This window comes from Artemia franciscana, chromosome 16 (assembly GCF_032884065.1).
Source record: "Artemia franciscana chromosome 16, ASM3288406v1, whole genome shotgun sequence".
NCBI classification, from domain to species: domain Eukaryota; kingdom Metazoa; phylum Arthropoda; class Branchiopoda; order Anostraca; family Artemiidae; genus Artemia; species Artemia franciscana.
The window spans coordinates 27606165-27624534 of NC_088878.1; the positions used below are offsets into that span (position 1 = coordinate 27606165).

Here is an 18370-nt window from a genome sequence, read left to right on the forward strand (position 1 = left end):
TTCATTAAGATTGCTTGCCTTTTTGAGAGGGGAGTCCCCCGTTTTCAAAAATCAGGCAAGCTTTCTCAGCCTCGTGTCTTTTGATGGGTAACATTAAAGCTAATGAATTTTGTATATCAGAGATCACCATGAAAAGCCAAAACTGCAGATGTATCAATTGCTGTCAAAATCCTATTTATTAGCGTTTTGGTTACTATTGGGCCGAGTTGCTCCTTACTTACAGTTCGCTACCAGAAACTGTTTGGTTATCCAATTTTTTGTTCATTCTAGTGTGTTCCTTCTCAGCATGCTTCAGTTTAGGGCTAAAGCTTCTGTGATACGCCTTTGGGCTTATTCTGTCTAGCTGCGGAGGTGTTCTAAATACCTGGGTAGCACCAAACTAAAGTATTAACACTATGTTTGAATACTAATTACGGAACATTTAATTGAAAGCTGTAAATAATCAAATGGCTTATGTTTATTTATTTTTGTTAAACCGGTTTGGGTAATACAATAAAAGGACTAAGAGGGGGACTTGAAGGCCTATCCTTAAGGACTACTTTTGGTATTGCCGAGTATATTTTGTCTATAGGCGATTCAGTCAATCCACGCGATTAATACGAAGACATGATGAGAAACGTTAACTCTACAATTTCACATTTATGTTCCATCACGTGCGCAAGTAGATCACCTGCAAAGACATCTGCAAAAACTGGGTCTATCACCTTGTAAAGTCTGGTTCCTTCTAGGTAAGAAGCATACAGACACCAAGTATCCATGTTTTTATGTGTATGCGTTCAACAGAGGTCGTGATAAGAGACGTTAATAGAATCTTCTCTTTCAGGAGTTCAATTGAGGCGGTAGCATGGCATCCTTATGAAAATACATTTGTTAGTGTGGAGAAAAGTAAAAAAGTTATACTGTGGACCTCTACTGGGAAATAAAGCAAACTTTTGTGATGAATTTCTCTTCTCTTTTATACCTTGTGCGCCCTTGCTTTGTGAAATAAAAACTGTCAGAGAGTTTGCAACCTTTTTTTAAAACCTATACTATGGTGTATACCCTTGCCGTATTTTGGTAAATAAAATTAACTTGGATCAATCCTTTGTAATATACCACCTTCCATCCGAAAAACATGGCTTAACTATGTCAAGCTTTCTTTCATTATGAACCTAGCAAAACTGATCAACCGCTTTTTCGGACACCTTATTGATTGCTATATAGTCGCTCAAACAAGTACCAAAAATTATCCTTACAGAATTCTTCTGGAAAACATCCAACATGTTACATTTTTCACAGCACTGATGTTACGGAGTCACGACTGACGAATCAGATTATTATGGGTTCCTATTACGGTTTCTATTATCATGGGTATCCTAATCTTAATTAAAAACATGCCTTCTTATTTTAAACATGTTTTCAAGTAGTCTTCTAAAACTTGGCTGTTCTACATTTTTATCTTCAATCAGGTCAGCTGCCCCTGGCGCCACAGCTGGGGGAGGGGGTCGCAGCTAGAAGAAACACATAGGAACAATAGAAAACACAGGATTAAATTGGTAAAAAAAAAGAAAAGAAGAAAAATGGACTCATACATAAATTAATATATAAAAAAGAATTAATATTGATAGAATTTAAAAGAAACTAAATTGGTTTAGAAAACACAAAGAGAAATGTTCTTGATTATCCCTTGAATGTAGATCATCGAGAAGAAGACCCTAAAATCGAAGATGGAAACAAAAAGTTTTTAACGAGAGGAGGTCAATCTTTTATCAGGAATATACAAAAACAAGGAATTCCAGAAAAAAATAATCCCCAAAGCAACTGAAATAAACGATAAAAGGGAGCAGAAAAAGAAAAAAAACAACTTTATTTTATAGACAAGAAAGGATGTTTATCACAACAATATATTTCCATCAAAGAAATCTGACAAATAATTTTTTTAACTAGTTGACCATTTTCTGGTCTTTTGGTAATAGTTTCTACAAAAAACTTTTCATCGATTTTTTTAATAAGTATAAGAAAATTCCCACAAAAATGGTGAATCAAAGAAAAACAGCTATTAACTTATCGATAAAAACTTGCGTTTATAGTTTCTAAAACATAAAAAAGAATAAAATGATACGGATTCCAAACACTTGTAACCTTGTAGCATTTGTAAATGTTTGTAACGGTTTTAAACATCTGTAGATACATTTTTTTGCAGTTAAGATATATTCTTGGACCAAAGATTTTTTTTCTCAACTAAAAAGGTTTTTATTTTAAACTTGCAGTTATCCTTCTTCTAACATTTCTGTATTATTTCTTTCCTATCCATTTCTGTACTTTATTTGTCTGTCCCTATTTTCACATTAGCAGTTAGCTCATTTCTCTTTCTTTTTGTTCTTTTCTCGAGTACCCTTGTGTGAGTATAATTATGCAAAAAAAGAAAAAAAACCGTGCATTTTACCTATGATTACCTAAAACAAAAGGAGAACAAACCAGTTCAAAATCGAAAAAAACGGTAATGGAAAAAATCATTAGGTATTAGAATAAACCCAAACAACATATAAATAAGTATTGACAAGAAGCAACATAACAATGCGAAATCCAACTGAGTTTTTGGATGCTCAAGTCGAAGACTCGAAGTCGCACATTTTTTTTATAGAAGCTACTTTTCCCTAAATAGTGTTATTGGTAAATTAGGGTAGTAGTAAGTGTATGATTTCAGTTCCTGACAGGAAAACTATTGCAAAGCTTGAAAAAACGCCAAGTGTTGCCAAACACTAGATGGCGTTCATAGTTCTTTTTTTCAACACTACCCCAGTTTCCACTCTCAGAAGTGGTCATGCTCATAAAATAAACTCGAAGTACACACTAAATTAGAAATCTCTGCTGAAAATAGGCAATACCAACTTTATATCTTTTCAATACTAACACCATGTTGTACCACTTACACATAGTCTCTGGTACTACCAGACTTCATACCCGCTTTCAAGAGGAGGCTGGTATGTCATCTACACAAGCAATTATCAGACAAGTTATCTCCTAGAAAAATTTAGCATTTAAACTCTCTAACTTTCACTCAAAACATATTATAGAAATATATCATTCTGAAAATTTTCTGACCATAGCATGAAGATGGCACCACAGGTCAATAAAAGCAAGAGAAAAAAGTTGTGAAGTTTTACAAGTACTCATCACTAAATTTTTACTATTTTTAATGTATATTCATTGTCTGACAATCGTTTGAATAAGATTAAATTACTTTTTTTTATTTATCCTATTCGTCCCATCCTATTCAAAGCTTCTTTTTTGTCACTTTCTCCGTGGGAATAGTTTTGTGCCAAGTTTTATCCCGCAGCGCAATACTTCTGACAAATACCTTTTTATTATTTTGTTTGTCCTTATTTTGAGTTCATTCGTCTTGAAATTACAGGTTATGTGCACTGATTTATGCTTTACCTCTGTATTATGGTAATGTTATAGTTGATTCGTCCGTATTTTGAAGCAATTTGTCTTTAAATTATGTCTTCATTTTTCTTTATATTATGCTTTATGTACCCTGCCCACAGTACTGGTACTGCTGAAGTCGACTCTGAGCTGCTCAGGGGCCGGCGACCCTTCCAGCAAAGTGTAATGTGGGAAAAACAGTCTGGTAACGACTCGAAGCCCTGTTAGGAGGGTTAGCAGACCAAATGATGAGGATGAGACCAAGAGTCATATTCCATTCTCATCTCCTGGGTGCAATGTGTTTTTGGAGAGATGAGAGATTTTGCCAAAACCGTTAGGCAGAAGTAGGGGTTCTCTTTCCAATAAACACTTATTTTTGGGAGTATTTAAAACCTGACAAAGTACCAAATGACCAGCTATCTTGAAGTTTCTCTCGAGTATACTAGGTACATCAAAGTGTACATTTGCCCCTGGCTTTGTAGCAGAACAACTTATAAACAGGATTCAGATATGTAGAATCCATCTTTCTTCTACGAGCTCCAGGAGCTCGTCGATCTTAGCACCTACATACCCAATAAACACAGGTCAATAAAAGCAAGAGAAAAAAGTTGTGAAGTTTTACAAGTACTCATCACTAAATTTTTACTATTTTTAATGAACATTCATTGTCTGACAATCGTTTGAATAAGATTAAATTACTTTTTGTTATTTATTTTTTTTTGTAAGGAGACAAATCGGGTATCAAACTGTCATTAAATATTTCTTTTTGAAATGCAGTGCACCAACATAAATCAAAGGTGAGTTAAGGACTATGCATGGGATATTACTACCATTTACACCAGGGAATGTTCGGCAGCAAATTTTAGATTGGCAGTAGCATCCTGGAGACCATGGACGTTCAGGACATAGCTGCAATCATTGACGATAGCATTGCTAAAATTCACCAAATAGTGCTGAAAATTTTTTATCAAATTAAAGTATAAATGCATAAGCATAAATGAAAAGCATAAATATGTCCAAATGAATATTTCTAACACTATATGCAAAGGCACTGATGGCACTGATTAATAAGAGTCTATTACCCCTTAACAACAGTAGCCTACTCCCTAATTGTCAAAATAGTCAACTGCAAAGAGAAATTTTGATGGGTAAGACTAAACTTGATGAAACATATATATTTAAAATCAGCATTAAAATGCAATTCTTTTGATGTAGCTATTTATATCAAAATTCAATTTTTTAGAGTTTTGGTTACTATTGAGCCGGGTCGCTCCTTACTACAGTTCGTTACCACGAACTGTTTGATACCACCTTCCAACACTCTATATGCAAAGGCACTGATTATGGCACTGATTAATAAGAGTCTATTACCCCTTAACAACAGTAGCCTACTCCCTAATTGTCAAAATAGTCAACTGCAAAGAGAAATTTTGATGGGTAAGACTAAACTTGATGAAACATATATATTTAAAATCATAAATAAGAAAAGCATAAATATGTCCAAATGAATATTTCTAACACTCTATATGCAAAGGCACTGATTATGGCACTGATTAATAAGAGTCTATTACCCCTTAACAACAGTAGCCTACTCCCTAATTGTCAAAATAGTCAACTGCAAAGAGAAATTAACTCAAAAAAGGAAAAACTTATTTTGGCTCGGAAACGGATGGCAACTACTATTTTAAATAGTCGTCATAACCCTTGGTTAGGGGGAAGTTGTTGCCAACCATGGCACCATGCACAACCATGCATAGTCATTTTCACGAAAAAAATTATATTTTATATCTTATCTTTTCGTTTTTTTCCCTAATAATCCATAGTTTGGCTTGTTATTTGTATGTTGTGAGAAACTTTTTAACAAATTTTAATCCTAACACAAATAGTATTTTTTAATTTAATTTTATACCTCCTCAAGTTGACCTGAAAACAATAAAACTGAATATCATTCTCAAAAGATTCCATCTATGCTCTTTGACAACTTGGATACATTTACACTCTATTTGTTTATTTAAATTGTAAGAGCAGAAGTAGTAATAGTAGTAGCCCTGAAAGCTTCAACTTAATACCCCCAGTCGTTCTTGATATATTACTGAAGTGCCTCATAACCTTCAGAAGCGGAAAAGCGTTACAAGAGCCATATTGCAAATCATTATTTGGCCACCTGAATTCAGAAATCGCAGGAAACCAGCCACATCTGCAGACAAATTCTGTTCTACCCAGACAAAGTGACACCACAATGGTTGCCATCATGGGCACCCATAGACTGAATTTAAGGGGGAGGGAGCTTCTGTGGTCTAGTCGGCACTTCTAATGCTGTATAATATAAATCTCAAAACAAAATATTATAAGCAGCATGATAGCACAACCTAAGTAAAAGAGCAATGTGGACACAAAAAATTATTTATTTTTATTCTTTTAGACTATTGCACTTCTTATGGAAAATAAATGTCATAGAAGCTTAAAAAAGAGCCCACGAAGGGCAACCAGCACCCTCCCCCCCACATCAATCATTTCCCCGAACACATCCAATCAAAATTTTAAGATAGCCATTGTTCAACGTAGTTTAAAGGTCCGAAAATTATGAATTTGAGGATGACAACCCCCCCCCCCCAAACCCTCATGGCAAGGGTTGTAAGTTATGCCCTGGGGGATACAAGTTTTTCTCATAGAAAGGGTGGTTGTATAAACCTTGGAGGGGGCTCATTTGATTCCTAATCAGAAGTTCTACTAGCCCTTTTAACAGTCAAACGTGATTAGAGGTCCCCCCCTCCCTTCACCAATCATTTCCCAAACACATCCAATCAGAATTTTTTGCGATAGCCATTTTGTTCAGCGTAGTTGAAAGGTCCAGAAATTGTCTTTGAGGATGAAGTCCACCCCCATAGGCCTCAGGGCAAGGATTATAAGTTACGCCCTGGGGGCATATATGGTTTTTATAAGAATGGTGGTCGTATAAACTTCGGAAAGGGCTCATTGGATTAGTAATCAGAAGGTATAGTGGTATTTTTAAGAGTCAAAGTGATCAGAGGGCAAACACCCCTCCCACACACAGATGTTGTATTATCCAGCAACACATCTGATAGGAATTTCAAGATGGCCATTTGTTGTCGCAGAAACTTCGAAAAAGGACTCATTCGGTTGGGAATTGAAAGGGCTAGTGCCCTCTTTAATAGTCAAAAGTTATTGGAGGGCAATCCCCCCCCCACGGCCATCATTTCCACAAACACTTCCAATCAAAATCTAGAGATAGTTATTTTGTTTGACATAGTTTCAAAGTCTAGAAATTAATTCTTTGAGGATGAGAACCCCCCCCCCAGTCTTCAGGGAAAGGGTTGTAAGCTATGCCCCGAGGGCATATAAGGTTTTTTATAGAAACGGTAGTCGTATAAATTTCGGAGGGGGCTCATTGGATTGGAAATCGGAAGTTTAAGTTCCATTTTTAAGAGTCAAATTTATTGGAGGACAGCTATCTTCCCCCACGTCATTTGAGATAGACGTTTGTTCAAATATAGTCCAAAGATCTCATAACACGTCCTTTGGGATTGACACAACCCCCCCAGAATATAGGGATAAGGGTTGTAAGTTATGCCCCGGAGACTTGTAAGGTTTTATGGAGGGGTGGTCTTGTGAACTTTAGAGGAACTCATTTGATGGGAAATGTACAGTTCTAGTTCCATTTTAAGAGTCAAGCATGATAGAGAGAAAACAGCCCCCCCCCCTGACATCCTCTTTTCCCCAAACATATTCGATTGAAATTGTGAGATAGGCATTTCGTAACCAGTAGTCCAAAGAGAATGTTACAATGTCTTCAATAATCAAATATAAGAAATATTTAGGCGGACGTTAAACTAAATCAAAACAAACTATGAGCATGTGGACTTTCAAAAAGGTGTCAAAGCAATATCTCAAGAGCAACTTATATTATTAATTTAGACCTTTAAGAGTAAGTTGTGGGGGATTTTGAACTAGCCAGAAAGCACTATGTGTATACTTTTAATATAACACTACAGCTAATGTAACTAATGACGCTAAGAGCATTAAGGTGAAAAAAAACTGTATACATACACCTTTTCAAAAAGGCATACAAGCAACATTATAGGCACCACCACTCTCAAATAGCTAGAAGAATCACTGAAACATTTAAAGAAGCTAATTCGATTCAGAATTAAAAGTTCTAGTGTCCTTTATAAGAGTAAAAAGAAATTGGAGGGCAATTAGCCCGTCTCTGAAGCCGATTTATTTCCTAATCACATCCATTCAAAATCCTGAGACAACTATTTTGTTCAGCTTAGTAGATCAGTCCATAAACTGTCTTTAGAAATATTGGGCATGTCAAACCCCCACAATTATGCAATTGGCCCATCATGCTAGATAACTAAATGCTACTTTAAAACCAAATCAAAAGGCATAGTCTTTGCAGTTGCTAATAAGGCACTTCAGTAATATATCAAGAACGACTGGGGGTATTAAGTTGAAGCTTTCAGGGCTGCTACTATTACTAGTTCTGCTCTTACAATTTAAATAAACAAATAGAGTGTAAATGTATCCAGGTTGGCAAAGAGCATAGATGGAATCTTTTGAGAATGATATTAAGTTTTACTGTTTTCAGGTCAACTTGAGGAGGTATAAAATTAAATTAAAAAATACTATTTGTGTCAGGATTAAAAATTGTTGAAAAAAGTTTCTCACAACATACAAATAACAAGCCAAACTATGGAAAATTAGAGAAAAAAAACGTAAAGATATAAAATATAATTTTTTTCGTGAAAATGACTATGTCAATAAAAACGAAAAGAGATTAATTTAAAAAAAAAAAAAACAGTTTTTCAAAGAACAGTAAAGAGCTCAATTAAGCCAAAAATGGGTGAAATGAAGTCAAGTAATCATCCAAAAGTAAAAATACCACAAATCACTATCAATAAATAAATGAAACTTAAAACGAACAGAAACTAGAATAAATAGACGAGTCAAATCCAAACAAGTTAAAACTAACATTAGTAGGACGGATAACCCCCAAGCCTTCTCAAGGCCAAAACATAATTTGCACGTTGCTGGAAACAAAATATGGCCAAATGTTTTAACTTTTTTACAAAAATAAACACAAAAAAATAAGACTTTAAGGAATAAATACCAGTATAGGTACATTCCACTGACAATCCACAGTAATTTTTTTTTCAGTAAAGCCTGAATTATGTTCTAGTCTTGAGAAGATATGTGGCTTGTCAGCCTTAGTAATGTTAATTTTTGGTTGTTTTTATTTTGACTCGGGTATTCATTCTAATTTCTGTTTGTTTTGAGTTTCAATTATTTGTTGATAGTGATTTGTGGTAGTTTTACGCTTGGAATATTTCTGCCCATTTTCGGCTTAAGTGAGCTCTACTTTTCTTTCAAAAACTTATTTTGTGGAAAATGTTTCTTGAATTAATACAAATATAAGCCAGCGTCATTCAGCCAGGAGGGGGGTCCATTAAGGGTGCCCATGGTTGTAATGGCAAATCCACAAGATACTGTTGCTAGAAACATCCTCTGTACTCACTATATACTCACTGTACTCACTCACTATATACTCACTGTACTCACTATATATATCTAGCCCCAAGTAACTTATTTATTTGCTAACATAAACTTACAATTGGGAGACAGGCCTTTTTGTTAGATGAAGTCAGATAATCATGGCTTTGTCAGAACACTATTACGTTTATAAACAATCATTTTATCTGAAATTCGTTAAGTGCTATTTGGTCAGATTGAAGAGACAGGAGCACCACTGAAAAAAGTTTGTAGACATAAAACAAGCCTTTGTATATCAATAGAAATATGTTCAAATTTGCTATTTTGCATATATATATATATATATATATATATATATATATATATATATATATATATATAAACCCTTTTCATGGTCTTCTAAAATGTTTTCTACAGTAATTTAATGTGTTATCAGAAGTTTTTTTTTTTTTGTGTGTGTTTGTTTTCTACTCCCCTGTTTCAAGTGGGTCACATATAAATTATTATTATTACTATTATATATATATATATATATATGTATATATATATATATATATATATATATATATATATATATATATATATATATATATATATATATATATATATATAATTACTCCTAACAGGTTGATCATATATAAAGCTTTGAAAAAGAATATTGGAATAAGTTCCCAAATTCATTTAGAGTTGTTGCAAAATAATGTATAGACCTTTTGTCACCCTGATGAATAGAGTAATATCGTAAAAGGCAATGAATAACATCAAAGATGTCAGAAGTTATATTTTGCAGCTAATCCCTCCATCTAGTGATGCCAGAAGTTGTATTTTAGCTACTTTCTTTATTTATAGCACCATTAGTTTATTCGAATTGTCGGATATGGTATTGGAGATACTGCCATTAAAACGATGACAACCACCCACTACATGAGACAAAAACTAAAAATCCAACATTTTTATGAAAATACAAATAAAGGATTTTATTTGACTATAAAAATATATTCAATTTAAATAAAAAAACTATATTAAATTACAAGATGTGAAAAATATAATGGTTTTATTTCATAAAAGCAAATTTAGTGTCCTTAGCCCATCTTTTGCAAGAATATCTATCATCTCTTCTGTGTTACAGGAAACACCACTTTGAATCCTTAGACTTACAAGGTCATTCAGCCAAGTCTCTGCATTGCACTTTGACTTTTCTAGCTTTGCCTAGCTTTTCTAGCCATGCAACGGGTGTGTCCTTGCAGGCTTTTCTATTGCCCTATGGACATAAAATATTGAACACATTGAGAATAAAATTAGGAAAAAGAATAATTAGGAAATAACACCTTAATAATAATTCGTGATTATGTACTTGCCAAATTCCCCTTTTCCTCTATTGCCGTTTTTATTCTTTTTTGATTTACTGCAATGTTTTTGTAATTTAATTGTTAAGTTTACTCATTTGCCCTTTATCTTTGATTTTGCTTTTTAATTCCTTTTAATTTTAAGTGTTTAACTTAATGTACTGTTTTGAATTTTTTTTTTCTTAGCTTTTACTGATATATAAAGCGAATTCGGCTTTATAGAGCTTGTGATAGTCTTTTGAAAATAAATATTATCTTATCTCTTATCTTATCCTAATTGGAAACAGAAATTACGTTTCATAGGGACAAAAACCAGTGGAAGTACAAAAAAAAGATTATTTTTGCCCAAGCATGAGGAACATGTTAGGATGTAAATATTTCGCAAATCTATTCATATTTGCCATATAGTCTAAATATTTCATCCCTTCTTTTCTCTGCTTATCTACTTATTGTTTAAACTTATTGTTTATTTACTTATTACTTATTGTTGTTTTAATTGTTCTTTACTGCTGTGCTGGTAGAAATTGGCAATGTACTGTAAACTGGAATAAAATTCAATAGCATGTGCACATTGGGGGAAAAGCTACTGTTGCATGCATTTAGGGTGTCTATTGGATTTTTGAGAAAGCTTCATTCAGTGGGTCAGGTAAGCTTGAGCTTAATATAGCTCTAATCTAGAAGCTGTTTCACCAAAGATCAAATTCTGCTGTTTTGCCAAAGCTCCAATTCTGTTGTTAAACTGCTCCACCTGATCTCTGGAAAATTAGTTTGACAAAACTCAACAAGCTTTTTGAAATTTTTTACATCTTCTGGAGAAAGGGATTTACCAGTTGGCAAAGGCTTCCAAGACTGCAGAGAATGTCTTTATGGTTGACAAACATATTTTTGAGACTGTTGGCTAGGCAGTCTAACCAAGGAAGAAAAAGAGTATAACAGTAATACTCTTCAACCATTTCTATTTGTGAATGTAAATTTTCTGATTGTCCCACTTTTATTACCCTAGGAAGCATTAATTGTGAGCCTATTTTTTCTGCCTGATATTCAGTGGAAATACCTTCTAATTGGCGGGGGGGGTCTGGGGAAATTTTCCTAGGAGGCGATGGGATGGAGGGGATTTCATGAATGATTTAAAAAATATTAGAAATTACAAAAAAAAGTTTTTTCTTTTCAAATGAGAGTAAAGAGAATCTTCCAAGGTGAATCGCCAGTAGGAAATTTTTCACGGGAGGGGGGATTTTACAAGCCAGAAATTCCATGGAGGAGTTTTCTGTGTGGGAAGGTTTCCATTTAGGGAGAGGTGAATTTCCCACCATTATTTGAACCACAATCTGAAATTTAATGAAAAAAATCATCTGAAAGTAAGAACCAACACTAAATTTTAAAACAAATAGAAATTATTTGATATATGAGGGTGGCTGCTCTTTTCTCAATCCCTCATGTTTTATACTAAAGTTTGATTTTTTGTCCCAATTCTTTAAGAATGACTACTGATACATAAGGCATTTATTTGGAATAAGAATTTTTCTTAATGTATAAAAAAAACTTTAGCATAAAAAGCGATAGATTGAGGAGGGGACAGCACCTTCATATATGGATTAATTTCTGTTTGTTTTAAGTTTTAATATTGATCCTTCCTTTGAGTTCAAAAAATTTGTTTTTATATAAAACACAACAATGTACCTACTACATAATCAGAAATATCGAAATTAGAATTTTTTCTGTTTTACAAATTCAATGCTCCTTTCAGGAATGTATTAGGATGCAAACACTTTATTTGACTTTTTTTCAAGCACCATTTTTCTTGCATATGTCTCAGCAAAGCTGCCCTTGTCTTTTTCTCTTGTTATCCTTATCTCCAAATGTAAGTAAAAATTTAGTTTGCTATGCACATACATCCTGAGTAGTTATCAAAACAGTACGGGTTTATTTTTCTACTTATTTTATTTTATGTTGTCAACAATTCATTGATTTGCCTTAAACTTTTGATTTTAATGTAAATGCACAAATTTAGGTTGAGCCTTGCCATGAGGCATCTATGACTCTAAACAATCTAAACCATGGCATCTAAACTTATACACAAATTACAGAGAGCAGATCCTGCCTTGTATTAATTCATGTATAAGATGATTAGAGGAGTCTATAGTCATTCCCACCTTTTTTCTAGCTACCTCTTTGTTCCATTTTATTTTTTCCTTTTTTATCTTTCTCCTTATTGTCTTTCCTTTCCTTGCAAGACAATCAGAAAAGATTACATCTATAAACATGAATTGCTTCAAATCTAAGATGAGCTAGTAAAGTAAGAATAATAGAACAGTGTTATATTTGAGCTTTATTAGTGATATTTGCCTTATTAATGTTAATGCCCAAAAACAAAGGACCCTTAATATTGTTGACTGTCAATTAATACCAATTACAGTGGATTTTCAGCTAATAGGAAAACTTTTATTTGCTTCTTTCACTGGCACTGAGCTGCTTAAGCACTAAATGTAAATTTTGAGAAAAAAAAAAAATAGGCAAAGCCTTTGTCTAACTTTAGTATGCTAATTTTGCTAACTTCACCTGTGAATAATTATTGTTAGTTTCTGTAGCTTAAAGGCAACCACTTTCAGTTCAAAACTGTTATGAATTAGTGATATAAGTATAACTTTTATTACAGCTGATTGAATAAAACCAAAGTGTCACTGGGTCATTAGACATGTATGCTGGAATGTATTCTAAGGATTTCAAAAATACCTTTTTGGTGTCTTCATTAAACAACAGACAAGGCCAAAGCCTAAATTCCTCTTTGATTTCTATGCACAAATAAACCCTTAAATCAAAACAGGAGGGAAACACCAGAGGCTACTAAAAATGTGTAACTATGCTTAACAAAACACTCAGATATTGTAATTGAGGTAATTCCAAATGTTGTATTGGTTATTCTTTCAGAAAGTTTTCTTTGTAATTTGCTTTTTAGCTTATTTTGCTACCCCCAGCACTTGCCCATCCTATCCCTCCTCCAAGATCCAGCCTAGCTAACCTATCAGCAATTTTTTGTAAAGCTGAAAGATACCTTCTTATTGATTTTTCAAGAACAGAACTCACTCCATCAACACGTTCTCAATAATAAAAATCATATATAACATGGATCCTAACCTGATTTTTCGATTTAGGCATTACAGTTCAACCCAGCAATCAATAAAAAAGTTACCATGCAAAATGATCAAAATTCTTTTAGAAAATTTTTTGGAGCATTCCCTTGTAGTGTTTTTTTTTTAATTATCTTTTTAGATTATGTCCTATTTTTCTTCAGAATACAATAAGCTTACTTTTAAATAAATAAACAAATATTAGGTAGCATATCTTGACTAAGAAAAACAAGAACTAAGAGCTCATATGGCACTTGTGACGAGACAAGAAGAGCTAAGATCCAAGAGCTCATATGGTATGAGCTCTAACAAAATTCTAAGAACCAATAGATTGATTTAAAAGGAAAATTAGAGGCTTAATGCCGGTCAGTATTTAAAATAAGAGCTCTGAGTCATGATGTCCTTCTAAATATCAAAATTCATTAAGATCCAATCACACACTCGTAAGTTATAAATACCTCATTTTTTCTAATTTTTCCTCTCCCTTTAGCCTCTCAGATGGTCGAAACTGGGAAAACGACTTTATCAAGTCAATTTGTGCAGCTCCCTGACACAACTACCAATTTTCATCATCTTAGCACGTCCAGAAGCACCAAACTCGCCAAAGCACTGAGCCCCTCCCCCCAACTCCCCCAAAGAGAGTGAATACAGTACGGTTACGGCTATCACGTATCTACGACATTTGCTTATTCTATCCACCAAGCTTCGTCCTGATTCCTCCACTCTAAGCGTTTTCCAAGATTTCTGATTTCCCCCTCCAACTCTCCCCAATGTCAACAGATCTGGTCACGATTTGAAATAAGAGCTCTGAGACATGGATTCCTTCTAAATATTAAATTTCATTAAGATCTGGTCACATGTTCTTAAATTAAAAAATACCTTAATTTTTCAAATTTTTCCAAATTAACACCCCCCAGCTACTCCAAAGAGAATGGAACCGTTCCAATTATGTCAATCACGTATCTAGAATTTGTGCTTATTCTTCCCATCAATTTTCATTCTGATCTCTCCACTATAAGCGTTTTCCAAGATTTCTGTTTCCCTCCTCCAATCCCCTATGTCCCCAGATCCAATTCAAGTCAAGAATGGAGCATCTGAGACATAAGATCCTTCTATATATCAAGTTTCATTAATATCCGATCACCTATTTGTAAAATAAAAATACTCCTATTTTCACATTTTCTAAGAATTCTGATTTCCCTCTCCAACTTCCCCCAATGTCACAGGATCTGGTCAGAATTTAAAATAAGAGCTTTAAAGCACAAGATACCTTCTAAAAATCAAATTTCTAAGATTTTTCCGAATTACCCCTCCCCCCAACTCCACCAAAGAGAGTGGGTCTGGTCCAGTTATGTCAGTCATGCATCTTAGACTTGTTTTTATTCTTCCCATCCAGTTTCACCCTGATCTCTCTGCTTTAAGTACTTTCTAAGATTTCCGGTCCCTCCCCCAACTGCCCTCCCAATGACGCTGAAATCTGGTTGAGATCTAAAACAAGAGATCTGAGTTATGAGGTCCTTCTAAATATAAAGTTTCATGAAGATTTGATCACTCCTTTGTAAGTTAAAAATATGTTATTTTTTCTAATTTTTCAGAATTAACCCTCCCCCCAATAGATCGGATCCGTTCTAATTATATCAATCATGTATCTAAGACTTCTGCTTAAATTTCCCACCAAGTTTCATCCCCATTCCTACACTCTAAGCATTTTCCATGATTTTAGGCTCCCCCCCAAACTCCCCCCAATATGACCAGACTTGGTCAGGATTTAAAATAAGAGCTTTGAGACACAATGTCCTTCTAAATATCAAATTTCATTGAGATCCAATCACCTGTTCATAAGTTAAAAATACATCATTTTTTTAATTTTTCAGAATTAAACCCTGCCAAATTTCATTGTCCTAGCTTACCTGGAAGTGCCTAAAGTAGCAAACCAGGACCAACAGACAGACCAACAGAATTTGCAATTGCTATATGTCACTTGGTTAGTACCAAGTGTCATAAAAAGAACTTGGCTTGGAATCCAGCTAAAATCCCAGAAACCAGCATAGAAAGGTATATATTCTATGAGGACTCTTTGCCACATTAAAAAAAAAGAAGTTTGATGACAATAAGCATATTTTCACAGAAATTTCACACTTTGGGATAAAATGCTAGAAAAAGGTATTTTGCTGTCTTAAAAACTAATTGAGCTAGGTTAATTAAACTTTCAGGAATGGATACTGAGATTAAACTATTGCATGAGAAGATCTTCAAAGAGTCTACTTCTATCCTTTTCTTCTCTAGACTATACTCACATTGGACAGAATTAGAGGCTACAGACTGTGCTATAAATGCAAAACATTTTGAAATGACATTAACAGCCTAAACAAATAGCCCAAGAAAAGGGCATTCAGCCCTTATCATTACTAATTTCTTAGAATTATTAGAATTTATAGCAGTTCATATAGCTGACTTACCAATAAAGTGAACATATCACTCAATGCCTTCTTTATGCTGTTTACAAATATAATAATTGCTTCTACCTTAAATTGAGGTTTAAGCACTTTTTGAGCTCTTAAAAATGCCGAATTTTCAAAAAAATTATGACAGTTATTATGACTGACTTACCAATAAAGGGAACATGCCACTTGATGCCTTTTTTTATGTTCTTTACAAACATAATAATTGCTTCTACCACAAAAAGCACTTTTTAATTAAAGTTTGACTTATTGATTGTTTTCTACAAAATAATACACTTATTCAGCACCATCTTCTATCTTATTCAGCACCGGTCTTCTCAGCACCATCTTTTCTATTGTTTTTGAAAAAAGAATGCTATATTTTCTCAGTGCTAAAATTATTTATAATATGGTTAGGTTAAGAAATGCTTAAATTTGAATATAAGGTAGAAGCAATTATTATATTCATAAAGAGCATAAAAAAGGCATCAAGTGATATGTTCACTTTATTGGTAAGCCAGTTATACAAACTGCTATAATTTCAACATTTATTTATAAGGTAGTAAATATACATAAATATGTATATTTTTCTGATGCTCAGTCCTAATAAAATACACCTAAGTATGATAAAAATACAATACTTTAAAAACAAATTTGGGTAAATTTTTTGTAGTTCGTATAATTGACTTACCAATAAAGTGAAAATATCTCTTGATGCCTTTTTTATGTTCTTTACAAATATTATAATGGCTTCTACTCCAAATTTTTTAGCTTGTACTTTTAGAGCTCTTAAAAATGACAAATTTCCAATTAAAGTATAAGCTATTGGTTGTTTTCAACCAAATATACTATTTTTCTCAGCATTATTTTCTCATTTATTTTTGAAAAAATAATATGTTCCAATGCGTCGCAAATTCAAATATTTTGTAGAATTAAATTTTGTATTTCGCCATCTATACAGACGTTTAAATAAATTGTGACCCAAAATATTCTAGGATTTACAGCCTACAATCTACTAAAGATGACAGCTAGCTATAAGTATCTTAAAGAAACATTAAAAATACAGAAAACGGCTTTAAAATCCACATCCCTCACCTTGAACCCCAATTGTCCTAGTCTTAGTGCCAAACACCAATTTCTTACTTCTAGTCCAGAGACAAGTGCCGCACTGTTATACTCAAAACCAATTCATATTCAGCAGCGATGGTATTCAAAAAGTCAGGACAGAGGTGGAAAGCAAAAAGGTAAGCAATAATTGCTTTCTTCCTAGTAGCTATTTTTCCATTCCATGTATATTGGAATTCTACTGAATTGAAATGCAATATAATAGGTGGCGCTAGTTGCTACTACAGTGTTGCTGCTACTTGCCATGGAGGCTACTTTCGTAACTTTTTGCCACATTTTAAATTTACAGTTATTTCTTATGTTATGGTCCAAAAAACATTACTTTCATGTTACATTTTTGAATAATCAATAGATTGCACATTTTCTGAGCCATCTATTTTTCATTATGAAAAAATTGAACTTCTAGTTACTCTGTCATGAGCATGAACTTGGTTTTATACCACGACCTGGTAATATTATCGCACAGTTATTCAATTATTATGATGAGAAAACTCCTGCACAAATGACAGTTCAACTAGGTATAATTACTTCTACTAGACAGTGACTTTTTAATAAGACTTTCTCTCTCTCTAATAAAAGGATTTGGTAAATTTATAGAAAACCATGTTACTGGCTTTTGTATAAAGTGAATATACTACTCGATGCCCTTTTTATGCTCTTTACGAATATAATAATCGCTTCTACCTCAAATTCAGATTTAAGCACTTTTTATGGCACTTGGTATTAACCAAGTGACATATAGCAATCGCCGATTCTGTCGGTCTGTCTGTTGGTCCCAGTTTTGCTACTTTAGGCACTTCCAGGTAAGCTAGGACCATGAAATTTGGCAAGCGTATCAGGGACCGGTCCATATTAAATTAGAAATAGTCGTTTTCCCGATTTGACCATCTGGGGGGGGGAGTGGGGGCCCGGTTAATTCGCAAAAAATAGAAAAAATGAAGTATTTTTAACTTATGAGCGGGTGATTGGATCTTAATGAAATTTGATGTTTGGAATGATATTGTGTCTCAGAGCTATTATTTTAAATCCCGACAGGATCTGATGACATTGGGGGAGTTGGAGGGGGAAAACCTAAAGTCCCAGTTTTGCTACTTTAGGCACTTCCAGGTAAGCTAGGACGATGAAATTTGGCAAGCGTATCAGGGACCGGACTTGATTAAATTAGAAATAGTCGTTTTCCCGATTTGACCATCTGGGGGGGGGGGGCGGTTAATTCGGAAAAAATAGGAAAATGAAGTATTTTTAACTTATGAGCGGGTGATTGGATCTTAATGAAATTTGATGTTTGGAATGATATTGTGTCTCAGAGCTCTTATTTTAAATCCCGACCGGGTCTGATGACATTGGGGGGAGTTGGAGGGGGGGAACCTAAAATCTTGGAAAACACTTAGAGTGGAGGGATCGGGAT

At 33.8% G+C, this 18370-nt stretch overlaps 2 protein-coding genes and 1 long non-coding RNA gene across 4 annotated transcripts in view; 2 read left to right on the forward strand and 1 right to left on the reverse strand.

Moving 5' to 3' along the window:
• Positions 1 to 1004, forward strand: part of LOC136037302 (autophagy-related protein 16-1-like) — a 226882-nt gene extending 225878 nt beyond the window's left edge. For both annotated transcript variants that reach the window (XM_065719949.1, XM_065719950.1), the window contains one exon: positions 824 to 1004. In XM_065719949.1, coding sequence (XP_065576021.1) covers positions 824 to 923 — 100 coding nt within the window. In that variant the 3' untranslated portion in view covers positions 924 to 1004. The remainder of the gene's footprint in view (positions 1 to 823) is intronic.
• Positions 1005 to 4116: 3112 nt separating this feature from the next.
• On the reverse strand, positions 4117 to 17066 carry LOC136037305 (uncharacterized). The gene is made up of 2 exons (XR_010619910.1): positions 16933 to 17066; positions 4117 to 4361 (listed from the first exon to the last, which is right to left on the reverse strand). It is a non-coding gene; the product is annotated as an uncharacterized LOC136037305 (long non-coding RNA).
• LOC136037303 (ribosome-recycling factor, mitochondrial-like) overlaps positions 16781 to 18370 on the forward strand; it is a 29334-nt gene continuing 27744 nt past the window's right edge. The window contains exon 1 of the mRNA XM_065719951.1: positions 16781 to 17081. Coding sequence (XP_065576023.1) covers positions 16859 to 17081 — 223 coding nt within the window. The 5' untranslated portion in view covers positions 16781 to 16858. The remainder of the gene's footprint in view (positions 17082 to 18370) is intronic.